Source organism: Aspergillus karnatakaensis (assembly GCF_047715665.1).
Source record: "Aspergillus karnatakaensis strain CBS 102800 unplaced genomic scaffold BJY04scaffold_65, whole genome shotgun sequence".
Classification (NCBI taxonomy): domain Eukaryota; kingdom Fungi; phylum Ascomycota; class Eurotiomycetes; order Eurotiales; family Aspergillaceae; genus Aspergillus; species Aspergillus karnatakaensis.
In genome coordinates this window covers 154,500-175,491 of record NW_027395777.1, presented here as the reverse complement: position 1 = coordinate 175,491, position 20,992 = coordinate 154,500, and the positions used below count along the sequence as shown (strand labels likewise).

Sequence of the window (20,992 nt, the reverse complement as noted above, 5' to 3'; positions counted from 1 at the left end):
GCAATCCAAGAATGCCCGGTTGAAGATGACGTCACGGCGGGCTATCCGGATCTCCAGATGCGGAATGACATTTTTGACAGCTCTCTTCTCCACTGTCTTCGATCCACAACTCTTGAACTCTGCTTTAAAGCTCTTGATTGCAACGTCTGAAGCAAGTTGATTCCTGAAGTTCACTGAAACGAGTCCGAAGACCCGAGTATCGTCAAGATGGAACACAACAGTCCGAAAGACAGCGACAACAACAACGCGAACCCCTCTCAATCAAGGAGTCAAGAAACACTTCCCAGTCAGATGAAGAACCTGTCGCTTTCAGAGGAAAACATCGGTCTAAAGAAGGAAAGCCTACCCCGAGGCGAGACAAATCAATCAGACCTACGTCAGGAACAAAATCAACAAAGGGAGGAACGACAGGAGGAGAGCAAACCCAACGTCAGCGAGGACGAATCCTCAAGGACTTATCGAATCAATAAATTCACGCTGAGGAGAGACTCGGACAATCCTGATGAGGAGGAGGAGCAGGAGAGTAGCAATTTGCGGCCTGAGGACTTGTACGATATCGTTCTCAACTTTGACACCCCGCGGGAGGTTGATCTTAAGGTTAAGATCAAGGGCGATTTCAATGTGACTTTGCTGTAGGCATTCCAGGTGGTTCTGGCTCAGTATATGGCGTCGAAGCTAACGGTTATAGGGCATAGCCGCATAAACCCTCAGCCAACAAAGACTTCGCGGGTGGTTGTGGATGGCCTGCTTCAAGGTTGTAAAGTCTTCACTCGTTTATTTCGCGCATTTTCTAATCCTCTGGCGATGACGAAGGATGTCTGTTATCAAGCGAACTCTCGAGCGGTCATCGGTTTCTTATTGCTCCGATCAAGGTGGACTCTCCGGAGTGTCGGAGACTGAATTGACGTTTGGGACGGGGTTACGGAGTAGTCGCTAACTCCGATTTGGCTCAATACAGGCCAACGAATGAGATAACAGGTTTTTCAAACGGTATTTGGGTCCTTTAAGGTGTTGCAAGTGCTCTACTGGGGTTGGCTTCGTCGTGTCATGCGTATTTCTCAGCAATGCTTTGGCCCCATCCGAGCTCGCCGCCCCTCGGCGACTGCGAGTGACCGACCCACGGCGAACGACAAGACCAAATCACCGTCCATGGGAATGATATTCGTCAAGGAGATCAACCTTGAGAGTCAGGGCATCGTTGAGCAAGTATAAAATGGCGTCGGTCGCCTGGTGTTTGAGACCTGTCATTCATCGACACCCGGCAACGACTGAAAACTATCACAACAAAACAACAACATCAACTATCTTCGCTCAGAAGCCTACTCACACAGCCTTACTTGCCCTTTCTTGAAATATGGCGCTCAAGAGCATCATCCTGTACGGACATGGTCCGTCCCCGAACCCATGGAAGGTCGCATTCGTCCTCGCAGAACTCGGCTTGCACTACGAGTGGAAAGAAGTCCACAACGATGAAATCAAGGCTGAGCCTTACACCTTGATTAATCCCAACGGTCGTCTCCCTGCCATCGAGGACCCAAACACCGGCATCACCCTATGGGAGTCCGGCGCTATCATCGAATACCTCGTCGAAACTTACGACAAAGAGCATAAGATCAGCTTCGAGCGCGGCTCCAAGGACTACTTCGTCGCGAAGCAATGGCTGCACTTCCAGATGTCTGGTCAAGGCCCATACTTCGGCCAGCTTGCCTGGTTTGTGCGTTTCCACCCGGAGAAGATTCAGAGTGCCATCGATCGCTACACCAACGAGGTCCGGCGCGTGTCCGGCGTGTTGAACGGCGTCCTCAACGACCGGCAATACCTCGTCGATAACCGGTTCAGTTATGTTGACTTGGCATTCCTCCCTTGGTTCGATACTGTCCCCTTCTTTGTGGCTGAGATCAAGTTTGAGGAGGAATATCCCCAACTTCACGCTTGGCTGGAGAGTATACGGTCGCGTAGTGGGCTTGGAAAGGTTCTGCAGGATAGAGCAGCATCTGCTACGGCGAAGGCTGCTGCTGAAGCGCAGAAGTAGAGTCTTCGCTTGTGGAGAAAGGGAATAAGAAGTGTTATTGCTCTTGCTCACCGTGGATGTTATGGTGGGTGTGAAACCGGAGAGATGCTGATCTGGAAGCAATTCAACCAAAACGAGGGTTTTGAGGACACTTGTATATAAATGAATTGAAATCTCTCAATGAAACGATGACTGCCAGATATATTCTGGGTAGATAGTCAGGAGCCCTGCAAGAAGTACATGACTGAAAAAGGTTAGCGTGGATCTGTTACATAAGCTCCAAATACGGTTAGCGGTCTTGGCGCGAAGTCGCGACTGAAGGAACAAAGTTGGACGACGCCATCAGATGCAGCAGTTAAAGCCAGTCCATACCACCTGCGAGTTCATTCCCGCTTAATCTACGTGTCAATTCTCTGCTGTCTTATCGCAAATCACCATTCCATTCGCTGCGCTGCATGCGCCCCTGACTGCTTCCATTGTCGACCTTTGAGCATAGCGAACGACCCTTGCTCGCCCTGTTGCCCGCGACGAATCCATCTCCAAATCGATTAGTCGCCCACCATGGATGAGAACCAGGCCATCTCAGGCGGCATTGTCGACGACATTCAGGCAACCTCCGGCCAGGATGCCCCAGGCGATATTGTCCATGCCGGTGCGTGGCTCCCTCTCCCTGTCCCCTGAAGCATTCCATCCGTTAGCACATGTCTCCCTAGCAGTCGCAAAATGTCGCAACTGCGCGTCAGGAATCTTCTGAGACCATCATAGGCAAATCATCCGGAACTGACAACCCGCTAGATGCCCCCGCGTCACCCAAACCTGGAAACACCGAAGAAGACGAAGAGATGGGCGGAACCGAGAACGAGACGAAAAAGGAAAGCGAGGGCAGCGAGGAAATAGCGGACGTCGCTGCACAGTCAGGAGCTGAGGGTGGCTCCGAAGATCAGTCCGCGCAGACGAAAACATCCCTCGAAGCCTCTGCACGCTCCCATCTCATCTCTCAAACACACGCCATCATTCTCCCGAGTTATTCGACATGGTTCGATATGCACACAATTCATCCGATCGAGAAGAAGGCTTTGGCTGAGTTCTTCAACGGCAGAAATCGCAGCAAGACGCCCGCTGTGTACAAGGATTATAGAGATTTCATGATCAACACGTACCGATTGAACCCGATTGAGTACCTTACTGTGACGGCTTGCCGACGTAACCTTGCCGGTGATGTGTGCGCTATTATGCGAGTTCATTCTTTCCTTGAACAGTGGGGCTTGATTAACTATCAGGTGGGTGTCGGTCGCTTCATGGAGGAGGCCAGTTACTGACATGCTTAGGTTGACCCTCAAACGCGCCCTTCAAACATCGGTCCTCCCTTCACAGGCCACTTCAGGGTCGTCGCCGATACACCACGAGGTCTTCAGCCCTTTCAACCTGGTCCGAACCACTTCGTCAAGCCCGGCAAGCCTCTACCAGCTACTGACCGCGCTGCCTCCGCCACTCCTGCTACCAAGGCTGACCTGAACCTCGAAATCCGTCGAAATATCTTTGATGACAAGGGCAAGGAGGTGACACCCGCCACGGAAGATAAGGAGAAGCAGGCGAACGGAGAGCCAGCGGCCAACGGCGCCGGAGATGCATCAAAAGACCTCGAATCTGCTACACAAGAACCACGGAAGAAGTTCCAGTGCTTCTCATGTGGCATTGATTGCACACGACTACGCTTCCACTATGCTAAGTCGACACCGGCTGCTGCCACGACGACAGGTCCGGACTCCAAGTATGACCTGTGTCCCAACTGTTTCCTACAAGGTCGCCTGCCTTCCAGCCACAATGCTTCAGACTTTGTCAAGCTCGAAGACACTACATACTCAAGAGTGCCCGATCGGGATGCTCCATGGTCTGATTCTGAGCTCGTGCTCCTTCTTGAGGGTCTCGAGAACTTTGATGATAACTGGGAGCAAATCGCCTCGCATGTCGGTACAAGGTCCAGGGAAGAGTGCGTCATGAAGTTCCTGCAGCTCGAAATTGAGGACCAGTACCTTGAGGAGGGCCCAGAGGTGCGAGCCGGACCCGGCCGTGACCCCGTCAGCCACGTTGAGAATCCCGTTCTATCTGTGGTTGCGTTCCTTGCTCAAATGGCCGAACCCTCGGTAGCCGCCGCCGCGGCCGGCAGATCTGTTGATGAGATCCGAAAGGACCTCAAGAAGCAGCTCGAAAAGGGCCCTAGCGCCGACAAGGGCAAGGAGAAGGAAGGTACCGCTGTTAAGAGCGAAGACTCAATGGACGTCGACACCACCCGCGAGGAACCATCCACAGAGGGCGACGCATCCAGCATAGAGAAGCAACCCAAAGCCACCCTCGCAACTGTCGCCCTCGGCGCAGCCGCAGCCCGCGCCGGCGCCCTCGCCTCCCATGAAGAGCGCGAAATGACCCGCCTCGTCTCCGCCGCCGTCAACGTCACCCTCCAGAAATTCGAAATCAAGCTCCAGCAATTCAACGAAATGGAAGAGATCATCGAAGCCGAGCGCCGCGAACTCGAACTCGCCCGTCAGCAGCTTTTCCTCGACCGTCTGGCCTTCAAGAAGCGCGTCAAGGAAGTCCAAGATACCCTGCAGAACGTGAACCTCCGCAGCGCAAATGGTACCGGCAACGACCTTCTCGCTGACGCCGCCACCGCGGGCATCAACAACCGCTACAACTTCCAGCCCGGCTCTAATGCTGCTGGCGCCCCGCAGCCGCTGAGCGCGACGGCCGGCACGGACTTTAAGGCTTTGGATCTGTGATTTGAACAGTCAAAGTCATTCTTAGATACCGCGTTTGGAGTTGTGGATTTCTTTTCTTGCTCTGCCGTCAATGAATTATGTTCTCTTCTGGATTTCTTTATCCTCCATCTATCCTTTAATCTATGCAATGTGGTTGTACAACATTTTCTGGCTCGGTTTTCTGGCTGGGTAAGTTAGCTAGGGTTGCAGTATTGAGTCCAGAGCAACAGTCTCACAACAAGAGAGAAAAGAGACCAAAAGGGACAGAGACGCAGTGAATAATAGTGAGTAGTGGGCACCATCCATGATTTGAACCGCCTGTCCACTCCAGGGCTGTTTGTTATTCCATTTTAGGTATGATTGGCCACTATTGTCCACGCCACACGGCGCGGTTCGAAATTATATCTGTGAGAGTGAAAGGAAGATAACATAGGAAAGGAAAAAGGGCGCTTCTAGGAACTGTTTGATTTCATGCTGAGTTTTCTACTTCTTCTTGGGAGTTTTTGCGCGCGCGTTGCATTGTTGTTTTCCTCGGTAGCTACCTAGGTATAGTTACAACTAACCACATAAATATTATATCATGATATGAGCTCTGATTAAGTTAGTTTACACCTTCGTTGAGTTTAGAGCGAGCGGTGCCTAGTTCCTTCACTGGCATGGTTTCTTCACCTAGTGGTTTGCATGGTTATATTCAAGACAGAGAGTATAAGAGAGTTAGAGTAGTAGATGGAATTGATTCAATTCTAACTCCTGAGTATGCAAGATGATGTGTGTATCGGCACTGGGTCCCTGAGGCGGTAGGATAAACCAAAGCATAGAGACCTGAAAGTTGAACAGAAAGTATATGTACATTGAGCGTTTGGACCCAAGGGTGGTTTCTCTAGGTCCGATCACCCTGTCAATGGAACGGCGTTATGTTATGGGTGTCGATAGGGAGGTGGTGAGATGGATAGAGGTCATCGTCTTCGTCCTCGGAGGGTGGGATCTCAGATTCAGCTCTTTCTTGAGGTTCAGGGAGGGCGTTGTCTGGGGTTGATGAGAATTCTAGTGCTTCTTCTTCGTCTTCCTCGTCATATTTATCTTCGTCTTCGTCTTCGTCTTCGTCACTTCCGTATGTGGGTTCTTCGTTTACTGGAGGGATGACGTTGGAGTGGTCGTCTTCGGCGTTATTAGATTCTTGGTCGATGTCCATTTCCATTGCCATTTCTGTATCGGAATCAAGGAGCTGCGGGGGCGCATACGAGACTGGTGTACGTCTCCGGGTGCTCGTCCTGGACATGGAAGACTTGGGCGCTAGAACAGGGGATTTAGGGCGAAACTCGGGGTCTGAGTCTTCGGTTTGGTATTCGTAGTCTGGGTTTGGTTGATCTTTGTTTTCGAGTTCTGGTTCTGGTTCGGGTTCTGTGGCTGTTTGGGGGTCTTCGATGTGGGAGTGGTCTAATATCGATGATATAGGTCTGCTAGAGAGACGGCGGAAGGAGGTAGTGAGTCGGGGTTTCTTGAGCTGAGCCTCGAACTCGCTCTCTAATTTCTCAGCTTCGTAGCCGTATTCTTCCCATTCGCTTCGGTAGAGAAGTCGGTCTCGCCAGTCGACGAGCTCTTCCATTCTTTTGCGCTTGCCGAATGGTCGTGGGGGTAACTGGGCGAGTGATAACTGGGTGAGGTGTGTTGGAGGTGGTTGGCCGAGTGCTGACCAGCAGAGGCGCTCTTCTGCGAAGCTGTGTTGCTGATCTAGTGCTTCGGCATGATCGTCTTCGGGGTCACTGACCGATTCAGAGTCAGTGAATTCGCTGGTGGTGCTGCCAGAGCGACTCCGGGGTGGAGTTGTCCTTTCGTACGGCTCTCTAGGTAGATGCTTTTGAGAGAGGAGCTCTTCCACTTCATTGTAATTCAGAGTTATAGGATCCCAGTCTCTCTTATGGCGTATATCTTCCACGTCTAAGCTACAGCGCCGTGCCAGCCCTAGCCAGAATTCGGAGCTGTCTGTCTTCAATTTGAGGGTGCGTGCTGCCCTTCTCACATCGGACGAGTTTACCACTCGTGCTGAAGGGCGGCTGGGCTTTCCTTTTCTTCGTACTCTTGATGAGGCAAATAAATGTGTTGCATGGACTAGACGGCGCGTCACGGTGATGGCGATCTCGTAGAAGCTGGTAAAGACATCGGCTGTCATAGACGGGGTCTCGTCTCTGAAGGCAACGTTGACCCAATTGTCCTCCACCCTGTGACCTCCGAAGTTCATGAAGAAGCGTTCCGAAAAGAGAATCCACCTTGTTGTCTTGAACAGGACAGCGGCAGCTTTGATGCTCATGTTGGACTTGAGATCTTCATCAAGCTTCCTAGAGCGAGTGACCGCTTTGACAGCGGCCTTTTCGCCATCCAATGCTAAATCATTCTCTTTACCCGTAGAGCTCCCCTCTAGTTGCTCGGCAACTTGTTGATCAATAATCCACAGACTCCCATTTGTTTCTTTCCCGGCTTTATCTTCCATCCGTTGTTCTTCCAGACCGAGAAGTTCGGCGTATGCGTCCAGTGTGTTACGACACTGGTCGCTTATTTCAGCTGCCGCTGGGATCTCGCCGAGAACAGCTGTCCGGGTATGGCTATCGTTGAAATGCTGCCGGCGCACACCCTTCTGGAGAAGTCGGATGTATTCCTGGACTTCAAGTTCCGATTTGGACCCGATCGCCGTAGCTATATCCTGAATACCACTTTGACCCTTTCTGTCCAAAGACTCGTAAAGCATCCTCTTCTCTTGTGGTGTCCATATGACAATTCCATCTTGCGTCGTGTTGAAATTGCTCTCTTGAGGATCGTGCTCGTTGAGGTAGGTTCGCTGGAGGAGCTTGGTGTAGGATTCGACGGATTCTTCCGGTAGAGACGATCGCAGGGATTTCAGCGCCTTCGCACGAGAGCCTCTTGTCGATCTTGGGATTATAGATAGAGTATCCGATACTTCGTCATCGTCCCCTGGCTCATAGTGGCCAGAGCTGCTCATGGTTGAGCTATCGGAGGTCGAGAATGTGTGGTTGTCGGAGACATGGACTTCCAGTGGATAGATTAACCATGGCCTATTCCAGATACGCGCCTCCAAAACACCAAAACAGAAACAAATGACTCGATGCGAGAGTTTGCGACGAGCGTATGGTCCCTCGGGGAAAAAGTTGGTTATCGCCGATAAGAAGGTGTTTGCAGTGTTTGTCCTCCTTATCGCATCGAATCCTGGCTCCCTTTCCATCCCCCGAATGCGCCTCCACTTTTGGGAGGCGTTGTTACTCCATGGCTCCCGAATGGAATATATCTGTCGAAGATTGAACCCAAGCCTGGCGTTGAGGCTGGTATTGAGGTCCTCGAGATCAACATGGAGGCAGCCAAGCAGGATCTCGCTGCCAACCCAGCGATGGAACTCAGCACTGGCCACAGCAACTACCTCAGTTGAACCACCTGCTATAAAGCTCCGAGACTATCAGGAGGAATGCATTCAGTCAGTCATAGACCATGTTGGGCAAGGCCATAAACGCCTAGGCGTCTCGCTGGCCACGGGGTCTGGAAAAACCGTAAGTCATTCGATCACTCATGTACTTTCGCATCATTTACTGAGTTGCATCGGGTTTGCAGGTTATCTTCACAGAATTGATCGGGCGAATAGCGCCGCGGAATACAATCGGAGATAAGACCATGATTATCGTTCACCGAAGAGAATTGGCTGATCAGGCAAATCGACATTGTCTGCGCGCATATCCGGATCGAACTGTGGAAGTTGAGATGGGCAATCAAATGGCAACAGGGCATGGAGATATTATCATAGCCTCTGTAAGGAGCCTTGCATCTGGAGATAGAATGGCAAAATTTGATCCCAGACGTTTCAAGCTAGTATTAGTGGATGAGGCGCATCATATCGTTGCCCCAACATACCGCGCTGCACTCGCACATTTTGGGCTGAATGAGAAGTCTCCGGACTCCCCTATACTAGTCGGGGTATCAGCTACGTTTTCGCGGTTTGATGGGCTGAAGCTAGGTGCTGCGATTGACCAAATTGTTTACCATAAGGATTACACGGACATGATCAATGAGAATTGGCTGGCCAACGCGGTGTTCACGACTGTGCAGTCTCAGGCGGATCTAGGCCGGATCAGAAAGGATAAATTCGGAGACTTTGCGGTTGGTTCGCTATCGAAAGCTGTCAATACGACCAAGACAAACGACATCACTGTAAGCGCGTGGATGGCCAATGCTTCAGAGCGGAAGTCTACTTTGGTATTCTGCGTCGACATCGAGCACACGAAACAGTTGACTGATGTTTTCCGCCAGTCTGGTATTGATGCTAGGTATATCACAGGAACTACGCCAAGGGCAACCAGAGACGCGCAGTTGGATTTGTTCAGGGAAAGAAAGTTTCCGGTTCTGCTGAATTGTGGGCTGTTTACAGAAGGCACTGATATACCCAATGTCGATTGTGTATTGCTTGCCCGGCCTACTCGGTCCCGCAACCTTCTGATCCAAATGATAGGTCGGGGCTTGCGCTTGTACCCTGGCAAGAAGGACTGCCATATTATCGATATGGTGGCCACTCTCGATACAGGGGTTATCTCCACTCCTACACTATTCGGACTACACCCTGACGAGGTTTTGAAAGACGCGACTGCGAAGGAGCTGAGAGAGAAAAAGTTGGCAGCAAGTGAAGAAGAACAAGCGGAACTACTGCCTGCCCATGAAAGTGAACCTGACGTGCCCCGCGATGTAAAATTGACCTTCACAAAATACGACACCATCTACGACCTAATCCACGACATGAAATCAGAGAAACACATCCGCTCTCTCAGTCACTACGCCTGGGTCCGAGTGGGCGACAATAAATATATCCTCTCGGGCGGCACCGGGTGGTTGACGATTGAGCAGCAAGAAGATAAATCCTCATACACCATCAGCCATGTGACGACCTTCAACAACATAGATGGAGCAAAGCAATACACCCGTCCACGGCAGATCGCCAGCGCGGAGGACTTTGAATCTGCGGTTCGCGCCGCGGATACGTTTGCAGCCTCTCATTTTGAGGACTTTTATGTCTCTTCTCGTCAGCGGTGGCGAGGCTTCGCTGCCTCTCAAGGCCAGATACAGTTTCTGAATGCGGCCAAGATCCGAGAGGGTGGGATTCAGCCCGGCGACCTGACGCGAGGCCAGGCGGCGGATCTCATAACGAAGCTAAAGTTTGGATCTAAGAAGCGGTTTGCGGCGAAACGGAAGCAGCGCGCAAAACACGATGAGAAGGTTCGTGACCTGCAAGAGCTGCAGAAAAGAGGAGAGGTTAGGGTTGGTCCTGTGGAAGCTTGATTGGTTCGATTGAGCCATTGTACTTTAGCAACATTTGTACAATAACCATATTCTGTCTTGGATAGAGGTAGCGGTATGAGCAGCTCTTATTCAGGTGCCTTTTCGTGACTGGAGTCTTGTCTAGGTCTCTTTGAACGTTTCTCCGGGAGTTGAATGCCACCAAAAATATCTTCTGCGACTTCCTGCTTGACACTAAAAGCTACCGGCGGGGAAGGATACAATTCACCCCACTTGAATTGAACCTTCCCGTCCGTTCCAACCAGTTGCTGTCGCGGGACGAGACATGAAATGCGCCGCCAGAGTCGGCGCATGAAGCGCTTTGTGAGATTATGGGGCCGTCCATTTATGAACGCACGGAAGGTTTGATCTTTCTGCGGGCCAGCCGTCAGGATCTTTCGAATCATCTCGCCTCTCGGTACAGTACTGTCCGCAACGCGGGCCCTCCTTTTTGGAGCTTCCCATGCCAGCTCTCCTGATATCAAGCCATCAAGCACTTCTAATTCCGCAGCAGGTAAAGGAGGAAGCAGAGTGTCTAGCACACTACTATACCATTTCCGGCGTATGTTTTTCCGCCGCCTTCGAGGAATCTTCCTCCCCCATGCATTCGTCCCCTCCGAAGGCGGCTCCAACTTTTTGACAGCAGGTCGTTCACTGAGCTGCATCACGTCGGGTTCTTTGATTTGCGACTTCAGCAGATCAACTATGATCTGTGGCGGCTTCCACCCATCATCGAACTGGCGCGGGGCCCTGATCAAGGCTTTAATTGATGCCTGGTCCTGCGGTACGTCGGCCGCGAGGAGTGTCTCGAGCATTTCTCTCCGTCGTCGTCCGATCCGTCCGTAGGCGAATCGCAACACTTTCTCCAATTGTTTCGAGTATCCTTGGTTCGCTCGTTCCAGAATCGATAGGTTATATCGGGCTGCTCTTTGCAGCTGGCTCAGTCTCACTATGTCATTCCGTATCCGGGGTCTTTTTTCTTGGTGGTATCGGCGGAAGCGCTGGCATACATGGTCATGGCAGGCGGATCGGGCGATGGGATCGGGGAGGTAGGAGCATTCGCGAAGGAGACTGCGGAAGAGGCTTCGCCATTGGTCCGGTGGGTATAGTCTTTGAGGCTTCATGTGGTCTTTTCACTTCTGTACACTTTTCTGATCGTCAACTGCATTGCGAGTAGTCTGCGGCAGAATAAGTTTGGATGGCGGTGAGAGCGGCCAGAAAGGGAGCGGACTGAACGCGAAAACGACGCTAAAAAACGCGACTTTCTCCTGCTGCTGCTGCATGATTGAACTATTCCTCAGCTTTCTCTCCTTTCCTAGGTGGATTCTTGCATGAAACTAGACGTCAAGACCCGGCAGAGCATCTCACATGATCTTATGCCTCTAGATACAAACGGTTGACCCTTGGAGTAACCTATTGACACCGGGAATGGTACTGGCAGCCCGCGAGCTGAACACGCGCCTTTTCGCGCGCCAACAAATTAATCCAATCTCGAACCTCCGGCCGCTGGTCGGTTGATCCTCGAAGGTGCATTTCCCCACATCGCCCTTCGCTCTCTCTTGTTACCTATCTCTTTTTCCTTCTACTGCATCTTACCGTATTTTATATCTTTTTCTATTCGTCTTATCCCGCCGTGCCATGCCATTGTTGATCCCCGGGGGTTATCGTCAAGTCCGCTAATCCTAGGCAGCTTTCCGATACACACTACTCCATAGGTGCATGGGAGAGGAGCCAAGCTCTCAACATGGCTTCTGGCAATCACCACCCCCAACGGCCGAGCCTTTCCATGTCGTACTCGCAAGGTAGCATCGGGTCGGCTAACGGCATGTCGTTTTCGCAATCTCAACTGGGCTCTTTCAACGCTTCGCAGTCTGTCGCTTCTACGCCGCGCGGTACGCCTCCTCCGAAGAGCTCGCAGCCGGCTATGTCTTTTACTTATCCTAATGGAATGCCAAACGGTCTCTCGAACGGAGCGAGGGCGAGTTTCAATGGATTTGAGGATATGAATGGTTATGGCACAATGATGTATCATGAGGAGTTTAAGCCTCAGATTTACAGGGTTGGTTATCCCTGTGCTTGTTTGAGTTGCTGTTCTGACGTCGCGGCTACCATGTGTAGGCTGTTTATTCTAATGTCTCGGTCTATGAGATGGAAGTCAACGGGGTCGCTGTTATGAAGCGACGGTCTGATTCTTGGTTAAATGCGACTCAAATCCTCAAAGTCGCCGGTGTGGTCAAAGCGCGCAGGACAAAGACATTGGAAAAGGAGATTGCGGCCGGAGAACACGAAAAAGTCCAGGGTGGTTATGGCAAATATCAAGGGACGTGGGTGAATTATCAGAGAGGGGTGGAACTGTGTCGGGAATACCACGTCGATGGACTGCTGCGGCCTCTTTTGGAATATGATATGAACCCCGACGGCACTGGTGCATCTGGTCAGGACTCTCTAGACACTCCGACAAAAGAGCAAGCGATGGCGGCGCAGCGAAAGCGACTGTACAGCGGCATGGAGAATCGCAGTTCATCTCAACCTCAGCAGGGTACTTTCTTCCAAAATATCTCCCGCACCGCGGCTACCGCAGTCAACGCCATGAGCAAAGCCAGATTCGAATCACCTGCGTCGCGAGGTGGTGACAGTCGGCGGTCGAGTGTTATACGCAAACCTTCACAACAAATGGGCAGTCAAGAAGCACCGCCGACTCTGACAAGCCAGCAAAGCATGTACAGTGTCGCTTCAGATAGTGGGTTCGGCAGCAATGTCCCGAGTAATGGCCGCTATCCACCGCAAGATGCCATGAGTTTCGAACAGGAGGAGATGGAGCCACCGCGCAAGCGCATTCGATCGTCACAAACCTTTGGCGTCCCATTCGACCCGTCCACGTCGATGAACGAGCCCACCCCTACCGAACCAAATGACTCTTTCTACCAAGATTTAGAGCCTATAGACCCTGTCTTCGACGAGAGCAGACATGGACTTGACCCTCTTCCCCCAGCTACAACACCGGAACGGTTCCAGAAGATGAAACTCATCATGACGCTCTTCTTGGATAAAACAACAAAGGATTTTTCGACGCATCCAGCGCTGCTCCAGCTGTCAGGCGAGGACTTGGAAGTTCCGCTGGATGAGTATCGGAATAACGCGCTGCACTGGGCGGCCATGCTTGCACGTATGCCGCTTGTGCACGCGCTTGTCAAGAAAGGCGTCAGCATCAGTCGGCTTAACGGCGCTGGTGAGACGGCCTTACAAAAAGCAGTCGGGACAAGGAACAACCTTGACTACAGGAGTTTTCCGCGTTTATTGCATGTCCTCGCTCCAACGATCGACGTGGTTGACCGCAGTGGGCGGACGATTCTGCATCATATTGCCGTGATGGCGGCAACCGGACACGGTGGGCATGTGTCCGCAAAACACTATCTGGAGGCTTTGCTTGAGTTCATTGTTCGCTATGGTGGCACAACGTTAAGTCAGGAAGTGCCAAATGGCTCGAGCCAGCTTGGAACGCCTCTTTCTACCGAGGTCATCACTTTGGGTCGGTTCATCTCAGAAATTGTTAATCTCCGCGATGACCAAGGTGATACTGCACTCAACCTCGCTGGGCGCGCTCGGTCTGTTCTAGTACCACAGCTGCTGGAAGTCGGGGCCGACCCTCACATTCCTAACCACACTGGTCTTCGTCCGGCAGATTATGGTGTTGGCGTGGATATGATCGATAGCAACGCGCAGCCGAACGGTGATCGAAATGACACTTTTGCGGATCAACTAGCGAAAACGCGAAAGGAGATTCTAGATGGTATGTTTGTTATCTACAGCCTGTAGATGTTTACTGATTTGTTACAGCGACCACGGCTCAAGTCACGGCCATCATTCAAGAAACGCTAGGTTCATTCGACAAAGACCTCGCGTCCAATTTGACGACGAAGCAGGAAAAGTTCGACCACTGGCATGCAAAGATCCGAGAGTCGGCCAAGGCCCGGCAAATAGAGCAGAAGAAGCTAGACGAACTGAAACAGAGGTCAATCGACCGGACAGAAACGAGCAGACGGTTGAAGAACTTGGAAAAATCCTCAACAGACCTCATTGCTGTTCTCAAAGGTATCCAAGGAGACTCTTTCAACTTGTCAAAGCCTGTCTTGGTTGGAGATGCGGACAGAGAAGCCGGGGTTGAGGTTTCCGAGTTCGAGTCTCTTTTTCCCGAAAACTTTGACCCTACTGGTGGGTTTACTGAAGCGCAGGCTGCGTATATCCGCAGCCTGCCGTCCCCGGAAGTTCTCCAAGTGCGAATTGATTGTTACCGAGGGTTGAATAAGGAGATACTAGATGAAGTCGCGTCGCTGAAGTCCAAGAACGTGGTGCTCGGTCAAAACTATCGCCGGATGGTCATGGCTTGCACGGGCTGGACGGCCGAGCAGGTCGATGATGCCGCTGATGGATTGACACAGTGTGTCAAAGAGCTGAACGACAATCCTGTCCCCGAAGACGAGGCGATTGAGATTCTGATGAAGGACCGCGGCCAGGATTGGTAGCATGCACTTGGAGACACGGTACATACGCAATACAAACGACATCTCCTGGTTGAGTGGCTTTTCAAGACCTAACCCTTTTATATCATCTACGACCTACTCTGCTGAGCGTTCACGGGATTGGTGTTTGTTTTGGGGTTGATCGAATATACATTCACATTCACATTCATATCCATGTCCATGTCTATATCAATGTCGGTATTTACTAGATGCCCTGACGGCACTTAATGAATCTAATTCTGGATGCACCCACTACCATACAGTTCTAAGTTCATCACCTATATTGTAACCTAAGAAACAACCTTCCTCCCCCCCCTCCCCTCCCAAGCCTCCCTCACAGCCCCCCAATACTCGGCCCCAAACCTCCTCATATGCTCCACATGCCCACTCCCCTCAAACAGCCTCGCCTCAACCTCCCAACCCGCACCCTTAACCCCCGCAATATGCTCCTCAATATCACTCCACAGGATAATCCGATCCGCCTTGCCATACAAGAACAGCTGCCTCGTCTGCAACCCAAGCAGCTCCTTATCCCTCACCGCGTTAACGCTCTGCACCGCAGCACTCTCCACCCCAATCACATTCTCGATCGTAGAGAGCGTATACAGGAATCCAGCCCAGATATACTGCGTCACGCCCATCGGCCAGGGGAACCAAGCCGCTGTGCCGAGCGCCATGGCAAGACTATGTCGCTTGAGGTTCGAGAATGTCATCGCTGTGCTTCCCGGTGTGGAATCCAATGAGACGAGTTTATGCGGGAAGGGTTTCCCGTAGATGCCTCTGTAGGCGTGCAGGAAGGCGGCGTAGTTGATTCCGCCTGTGTTGGACATTACGTGTACGAGCACGTTGCCGTCATGCATCGGTCTCTGCAGGTGCTTGTTTTTTGTTCCTTCTTTATCTTTTTCTTCTTGACGCTCAGCACCCTCGGTAGATTCTTTCGAATTCGCGAACTGAGATATCGATCCTGGATACGTCGCCTCGATAATCGGCTTCATGGCCTCGATCCTCATCGCCATGGTTCGCACCAACGCCTTGTAGATCGGTGCGAGGACGGCGATTTGCTGGGCGTGGGGGAAGAGAGTGCGGAAGCCCGCGGCGTATTTGGCGATGTGTTTTGGTTGGGCGTCGCCCCAGGCGAAGATTATGATTGTGTGTGGGTGGGTTGGGTTTGGTGTTGGGGTTTGCAAGCCGGGGCGGGTGTAGATCTCCGGGGTTAGGGGGTTGAAGTCGGGGAAGATGGGTTTGGGGGTGGTGGAGGGTGGTGAGGTGGTTGTAGTTGTAGTTGTGGGCGACGGGGGTTGGATTTGGATTTCCATGGTGATTGTGGTGTTGTGCAGGTACCTATCCTTATTGCCGGTAGGGCTGAGTGCCGTAGGTAGGTAGGTAGATTGAAGAGGAATCGCGGTTGCGATTGCGACGAAGACGGGGCCAGGTATATAAGAAGTCTCGAGGTCGATCGTTGATTAAAGTGATCTATCTCGAATACTAATCAAAGCCGACCTCGGCATCCTTAAGAAAGAATGTTGAATTCAACGAATTGTGGAGCCTGTCAGCATCGAAAAATGATCTGGAAGGATGGAAGGAATCGGAGGGTCTCTAGATCTGGTAAACTGCCCCGTTGATTGTGGCAGTTAAAGACCCACTCGGTCTTCGCCGGCGGGTGAATTGGGGGCCGATCTCAGGAACAATACCTTAAGGAGAAGGGTCTAGTTCTATATAGTAAACTGTATTTTCGACTGGCGTTATTTGGTTGGAGTATGTAGACTTAGGGCTTGGTTCCTGGCCCCTGCTCGCTTGACTTAGGGTGGCTGATCCACCAGCATAACGTGCGTATTATGCATCAACTCGTAGTAAAATAAACATTAATCATCGTACCTACTGCCCCCTCTCTTTAATATAGAAGCAGGGTTCCCTGACCTAGCATAATCCAGCCCAGGGGGCCGCGCTGCTTGCTGCCTGCCTTTAAAGTCGCGGGCGATTTCTCGGATCTGTTGAAGGTCAAGACTAGAAAAGTTTGACCCCGGAGAGAGTGCAGAAGATGCTCGCCAGGACAGGAAGTGTTGCCTCGAATAGTATCGCTGCTTGAGTATCTCTGTAAGAACAAAAGCTTACTTGGGTTGCATTGAACATACATTTCCATTCTGAGATGATTCCAGCTTCATTGGTGGAAACCATGGATCTTCTTTCATATAAACGCAAAACACGCTAGCTGACAGGCTGTCAGCGCTGACTCTCAACAAAGATTTCACCACCCTCTCTAACAAACATCTTGCTCATCATGTCTTCCCAAAAACCAGCCATCGTTCTCGTCCAAAGCTCGTTCCAGACCACATTGGTCTACGAGGCCCTTTGCACCAAGCTCCAGGCCCTCGGATATACCGTCGCTCTCCCGCCGCTTCCCAGCTGTTCTGATGTCGAGAACGAGGATTTCCCCACACGCGCACTGATTGACGATGCTGCAGTCATCACCAGATCCGTTAAAGCCTTTGTCGAAGGGGGAAAAACCGTGGTCGTCGTGATGCATTCACACGGAGGTATCGTCGGCAGCGAGGCAATCCCCGAGACCCTCAGTTACGCAGCGCGCCATGCAAAAGGGCAAGCCGGTCGGGTCATCCACTTGTTCTTCTATACAGCATTCCTGCTCTAGAAGGGAAAGACAGTCTTGGAAACATTTGGCGAGTCGCCGAATAATGATTTTAAGGTTCGTCTTCCCATGCTTCCCATGTCAATGCAAAAACATAAACAATCATCCTCGCTTTAGTATAATTAGGGACTAAATACCTACAGGAAGACGGACGATTCTTCCTCAGAAACGGCGCTCTAACAATCTACAGCGATCTCGCCCCTGCCGTCGCAGCACTTTGGGAGTCGCGGCTCATCGCGCAATCTGACGCCGTCCAGACGAACCCAGTCACTCGTGCGGCTTACGAGTATATCCCGTCAACCTATCTCATCTGCGAGGAGGACCAGGCTGTTCCAGTGCAGATTCAAGAGATGTTCGCAGGGATGGCGAAGGCTAGGGTGGAACGGTGCGACGCCGGGCACTCGCCGATGCTGAGCCGGCTGGAGGTGTTGGTTGAGAAGATCACTACGGCAGTTGAGGGAGCTGTTGCTGCGGTGTGATATGTTACATAGTACATGTTACAGCAGAACAACAAGCATAGTGAGCTGGGAATTGAGTTGGAACCTCCCCCGGTTGTGTTTGGCATGTACAGATATCCATTCAGACCACGGACTAGGATACAACTATTCTGTATATAAGCGAACCATGTCTGAACTGGTAAATGCAAGTCGCTGCGTGCTGCACGACAAGCTTAGATATTGCATACCAACTGACTATCAAAGCCCAGCGAAGCAATGCCATGCCATGCCTCCAGCTACATACCTATCCATCGTACCTTTTCAAGTCCTTCTCTCACCCTACCCTTACCCTCGCACGCATATACATGGCAATACCAAAGCCCGAGAGTTTGTCACCAGGCAAATTGCTGGTGCTCGGAGCCGTGCCAATGACCAAATCCATCAATTATCAAAGCATTGCTTGCGATATCCCGATCGAAAAGCCCTACAACTTCCCTTGCAACAGGGATCACAGTTGAACTCGGTACAGCATCCGCTGCCACTTCCAAGGCATTCTATCGAACATCGCCAGTTGAGGCTCTCTTAGCTCTCTATTCTAATTTTTTTTTATAACGATAACAAGCAATCGAAAGGAAAGGAAGGCGCGTGGAGAGGAAGCGGACGTACTGGTTTCTTTCGTAGCACTTTCTGACTTAGCTAGAGAATCCATCACGGACTCGGAGGTATCCGTAGCGGTGGTAGCAGAGATACTAAACCCGGACTCATCATCTTGAGCAAGAGGAAGAAGGCAGCATGTCCAGCATTGATTCTGCGGGTGCTATCAGCATTAGCATTGTCGAGTGCGAGATTTTCATCTCTGACTAGGTGGATGTATGATTCAGGTTGATCCTCCTTGTACGTATCAGCTTTGTTGCTCCCTAACGAGATAGTTAATTGCAGCTTTGCAAGGCAGTTGAACCTATATAGAAATCATACCATGTTTAAGGGACACGCTGGTTCATCATCAAAGCATGCCTGAAGACAGCGCCCTGATCATGTTCGAAAGTATGGTCATGCACAGGTGAAACATCAACCATATCCGCAAGGAGAAGTCGAGGGATACTGGACAACGGCACCACTCTTGCCACCGCCAGGCTGAACACTGGTCCCAACAAGATTGCGGTCCGGAGGGAAGGAGAATACATCAGATCTGTTTCAGCGTATGCCGGAAAAAAAAAAAAAGGCCAGGTGGGCTTTGATGAACTCGACAAGAAAGACCAGCGTCTAGGTTCTCTGGGAAGAAAGATCAGTGCAATCACTCCGTTAAGTGCACTGTACCCTGTTCTAGAACGTGCACATGTCTTGACGTAGCCATCAGGTCAATGGTGATGCACCGAACTGTAAACTTCCGGACGATCCGATCCGAACCTGGGATCGCTCTCACCTTAAGCTTAATTGGCCTATTTCTATCGTGGTATTGTTGACTAAGATGAAGCATTGATATTCAGTCATTATAGCCTTGCTGTACGCCTATTAAGAAGCATTTGCTGTACAGCTGCAGATGCCGAAAGGATAGCCCCAGTCATCCAAGCATGATGCCGGCTCAGGTGCTCTCCAGCAAAATAAACATTGCCCTCAGGTCTACCCACTTCCTCAGCAAATCGAGTGAATTGTCCAGGAAGGTACATGCAGCCACCTGTGGAGGAATGGGAAGACCAGAGCATGTCAAATGCCTCGATAAATTCGTCGCTAACATTCAACGTTTCGTCCTCCGCAGCAAAGAATACACCCAAGTCGTGTAAGGCTAGTCCGACGCGTTCTTGAAATGACATGGCCGCCCAGCGCGCTGCGTCTGTCATCCAGCAGTAGATTAGCAACACACCGGAGCCTTGCGCACCCAAGCCATGTGAAGGATAGATGATCCATCGGATACGGAGATCAGTATTGCTCTGGCCACCGAAGCAGGGTCTCCTACTCCTCTCCCAGAAGCGCGTTCGGAAGTGGAGGCCCATCTTATAGAGTGGCTCGTAGTATATGCTTCTGATTGCCTGTTCTTTGGCAGGGTTCCAACGCGGTCGGCTGCGTATGTTTTGCAGTGCCGGGAGAGGCACTGCCATGATAACCTTATCAAAGACCTGGGGTTCAGCTCCATTAAAGAACAGGCTAATCTTCCCATTGGAATGAGAGTGGAATCCAGTTACCGGGTGATTCAAGTGGATGTTATGGCCCCCAACGAGCAGGGCCATGGCATCGACTAGGCGAGACATGCCGCCATTGATCGTGACCCACTCTATTTGTTCCAACGTCAAGTTCCATGTCCCTTGAATAGCGGCTTTTTGTCTTGTCAACTGACCTTTTGTTCCAAAGTCTAGATACTGTAAAAGAACCTCCATGAAGCTCAAATCATACTGATTTGTTTGGCTCGTCCTCATCTCCACGAAATCAATGACTTCATGCGGCCACCGAATGACATGTCGTAGGTACTGCCGAAAGGACAACTCGTCAAACTGAAGCGCGCTTTGGAATCCTCCTTCAAAGTCATTCGTCAATTGCGTTATCCAAGGCCCAAGAACAGGCTTCAGCAGCTCTTGGGCACTCTGCCCCAGGTATTCTTCGGGTACACCGCACTCCCTTTTCAAGCTCACACTATGAGCCCTCGTCTGCTGTCCTTCTACATAGTCCATATTGTTTTCGTGCTTCATAACATATTTGATGAGCCTCATCCTCGTATGAGCAGGCACTAGTCGATTCACATATTTTATAAGGTCGAAAGTCGGCCGATGGATTGTTGTACACGGAATGCGCATGGCACCGGCCTCGAAATAGGGATCTTCGCCATCTGCGCAGGGTGGGAAATGGTGTGTGTATATTCGACCACCTAGACGGTCCGTTGCCTCGAACAATGTCACCGATATCCCATTTCTAGTGAGTATAAGGGCGGAGCTTAGACCAGATATCCCGCCGCCGACGATGCCGACATTCATCTTGCAGTTGGCTTTGGGAGAGGAATTAGTTAAACAAAGAAGGGGTGAAGACGGTCCTAGAATGTAGAGAGCTCTCAAACTTTTTATCCTTGCAGCCGGGGTCCTGTATAGCTCTCCAAGAGCACCTACTTTTTTGGTCAGGTAGTCAGTATGTGTCGAGGTAATCGGCGGTAAATGTCTCAAACGTAGCTTCTTTTCCTTATTGGTATTTCTCTGCGCTCTTCTAATAAATTTTCCTGCTTTGCATTCAAGGAAAGTCCAATAGTCCAATGCAGCATCGCCTGCATGCAAGACCAAGCAGACCACACCGCCAAAGCCTCAAATCTGAGCGCCTTA

At 51.2% G+C, this 20,992-nt stretch overlaps 10 protein-coding genes across 10 annotated transcripts; 6 read left to right on the top strand and 4 right to left on the bottom strand.

Moving 5' to 3' along the window:
- Window positions 1-77: 77 nt before the first annotated feature.
- Window positions 78-1,054, top strand: BJY04DRAFT_140914 (uncharacterized protein). Its single transcript, XM_073708681.1, has 3 exons — window positions 78-632; window positions 689-754; window positions 814-1,054. The coding sequence occupies exons 1-2, from the start codon at window positions 208-210 to the stop codon at window positions 693-695; spliced, it is 432 nt and encodes a 143-aa protein (XP_073566433.1). The 5' UTR covers window positions 78-207; the 3' UTR covers window positions 696-754; window positions 814-1,054.
- On the top strand, window positions 996-2,084 carry BJY04DRAFT_140927 (glutathione S-transferase family protein). Its single transcript, XM_073708682.1, has one exon. It carries the CDS (start codon window positions 1,355-1,357, stop codon window positions 2,030-2,032), a length of 678 nt encoding a protein of 225 aa, XP_073566432.1. The 5' UTR covers window positions 996-1,354; the 3' UTR covers window positions 2,033-2,084.
- Window positions 2,085-2,381: 297 nt separating this feature from the next.
- Window positions 2,382-5,358, top strand: rscE (putative RSC complex subunit (RSC8)). Its single transcript, XM_073712820.1, has 3 exons — window positions 2,382-2,663; window positions 2,807-3,291; window positions 3,340-5,358. The coding sequence occupies exons 1-3, from the start codon at window positions 2,573-2,575 to the stop codon at window positions 4,786-4,788; spliced, it is 2,025 nt and encodes a 674-aa protein (XP_073566431.1). The 5' UTR covers window positions 2,382-2,572; the 3' UTR covers window positions 4,789-5,358.
- Window positions 5,359-5,665: 307 nt separating this feature from the next.
- On the bottom strand, window positions 5,666-7,762 carry BJY04DRAFT_222947 (uncharacterized protein; the record flags this gene model as incomplete). The annotated part of the gene is made up of 1 exon (XM_073717546.1): window positions 5,666-7,762. One exon carries the CDS (start codon window positions 7,760-7,762, stop codon window positions 5,666-5,668), a length of 2,097 nt encoding a protein of 698 aa, XP_073566430.1.
- Window positions 7,763-8,031: 269 nt separating this feature from the next.
- Window positions 8,032-10,271, top strand: BJY04DRAFT_140902 (DEAD/DEAH box helicase). Its single transcript, XM_073708680.1, has 2 exons — window positions 8,032-8,321; window positions 8,383-10,271. Exons 1-2 carry the CDS (start codon window positions 8,055-8,057, stop codon window positions 10,093-10,095), a joined length of 1,980 nt encoding a protein of 659 aa, XP_073566429.1. The 5' UTR covers window positions 8,032-8,054; the 3' UTR covers window positions 10,096-10,271.
- BJY04DRAFT_231515 (uncharacterized protein) lies at window positions 10,182-11,216 on the bottom strand (the record flags this gene model as incomplete). The annotated part of the gene is made up of 1 exon (XM_073719554.1): window positions 10,182-11,216. The coding sequence occupies one exon, from the start codon at window positions 11,214-11,216 to the stop codon at window positions 10,182-10,184; it is 1,035 nt and encodes a 344-aa protein (XP_073566428.1).
- A 620-nt stretch (window positions 11,217-11,836) lies between these two features.
- On the top strand, window positions 11,837-14,861 carry BJY04DRAFT_231509 (putative APSES transcription factor (MbpA); the record flags this gene model as incomplete). The annotated part of the gene is made up of 3 exons (XM_073719553.1): window positions 11,837-12,151; window positions 12,211-13,882; window positions 13,930-14,861. 3 exons carry the CDS (start codon window positions 11,837-11,839, stop codon window positions 14,613-14,615), a joined length of 2,673 nt encoding a protein of 890 aa, XP_073566427.1. The 3' UTR covers window positions 14,616-14,861.
- A 41-nt stretch (window positions 14,862-14,902) lies between these two features.
- Window positions 14,903-15,928, bottom strand: BJY04DRAFT_222943 (TMEM53 family protein; the record flags this gene model as incomplete). The annotated part of the gene is made up of 1 exon (XM_073717545.1): window positions 14,903-15,928. One exon carries the CDS (start codon window positions 15,926-15,928, stop codon window positions 14,903-14,905), a length of 1,026 nt encoding a protein of 341 aa, XP_073566426.1.
- A 962-nt stretch (window positions 15,929-16,890) lies between these two features.
- BJY04DRAFT_210520 (alpha/beta hydrolase) lies at window positions 16,891-17,735 on the top strand (the record flags this gene model as incomplete). Its single annotated transcript, XM_073714261.1, has 3 exons — window positions 16,891-17,220; window positions 17,260-17,313; window positions 17,400-17,735. The coding sequence occupies 3 exons, from the start codon at window positions 16,891-16,893 to the stop codon at window positions 17,733-17,735; spliced, it is 720 nt and encodes a 239-aa protein (XP_073566425.1).
- A 1,448-nt stretch (window positions 17,736-19,183) lies between these two features.
- BJY04DRAFT_210519 (flavin monoamine oxidase family protein) lies at window positions 19,184-20,656 on the bottom strand (the record flags this gene model as incomplete). Its single annotated transcript, XM_073714260.1, has 2 exons — window positions 19,184-19,962; window positions 20,026-20,656. 2 exons carry the CDS (start codon window positions 20,654-20,656, stop codon window positions 19,184-19,186), a joined length of 1,410 nt encoding a protein of 469 aa, XP_073566424.1.
- Between the last annotated feature and the right edge of the window lie 336 nt (window positions 20,657-20,992).

Bases quoted from the DNA above. Each gene is read 5' to 3' on its own strand.
- BJY04DRAFT_140914 (XM_073708681.1), top strand. From the start codon at position 208: ATGGAACACAACAGTCCGAAAGACAGCGACAACAACAACGCGAACCCC.
- BJY04DRAFT_140927 (XM_073708682.1), top strand. From the start codon at position 1,355: ATGGCGCTCAAGAGCATCATCCTGTACGGACATGGTCCGTCCCCGAAC.
- rscE (XM_073712820.1), top strand. From the start codon at position 2,573: ATGGATGAGAACCAGGCCATCTCAGGCGGCATTGTCGACGACATTCAG. The intron at 2,664-2,806 runs GTGCGTGGCTCC...ACAACCCGCTAG, and splicing joins AGGCGATATTGTCCATGCCG to ATGCCCCCGCGTCACCCAAA. The intron at 3,292-3,339 runs GTGGGTGTCGGT...TGACATGCTTAG, and splicing joins GGGGCTTGATTAACTATCAG to GTTGACCCTCAAACGCGCCC.
- BJY04DRAFT_140902 (XM_073708680.1), top strand. From the start codon at position 8,055: ATGGAATATATCTGTCGAAGATTGAACCCAAGCCTGGCGTTGAGGCTG. The intron at 8,322-8,382 runs GTAAGTCATTCG...TCGGGTTTGCAG, and splicing joins CCACGGGGTCTGGAAAAACC to GTTATCTTCACAGAATTGAT.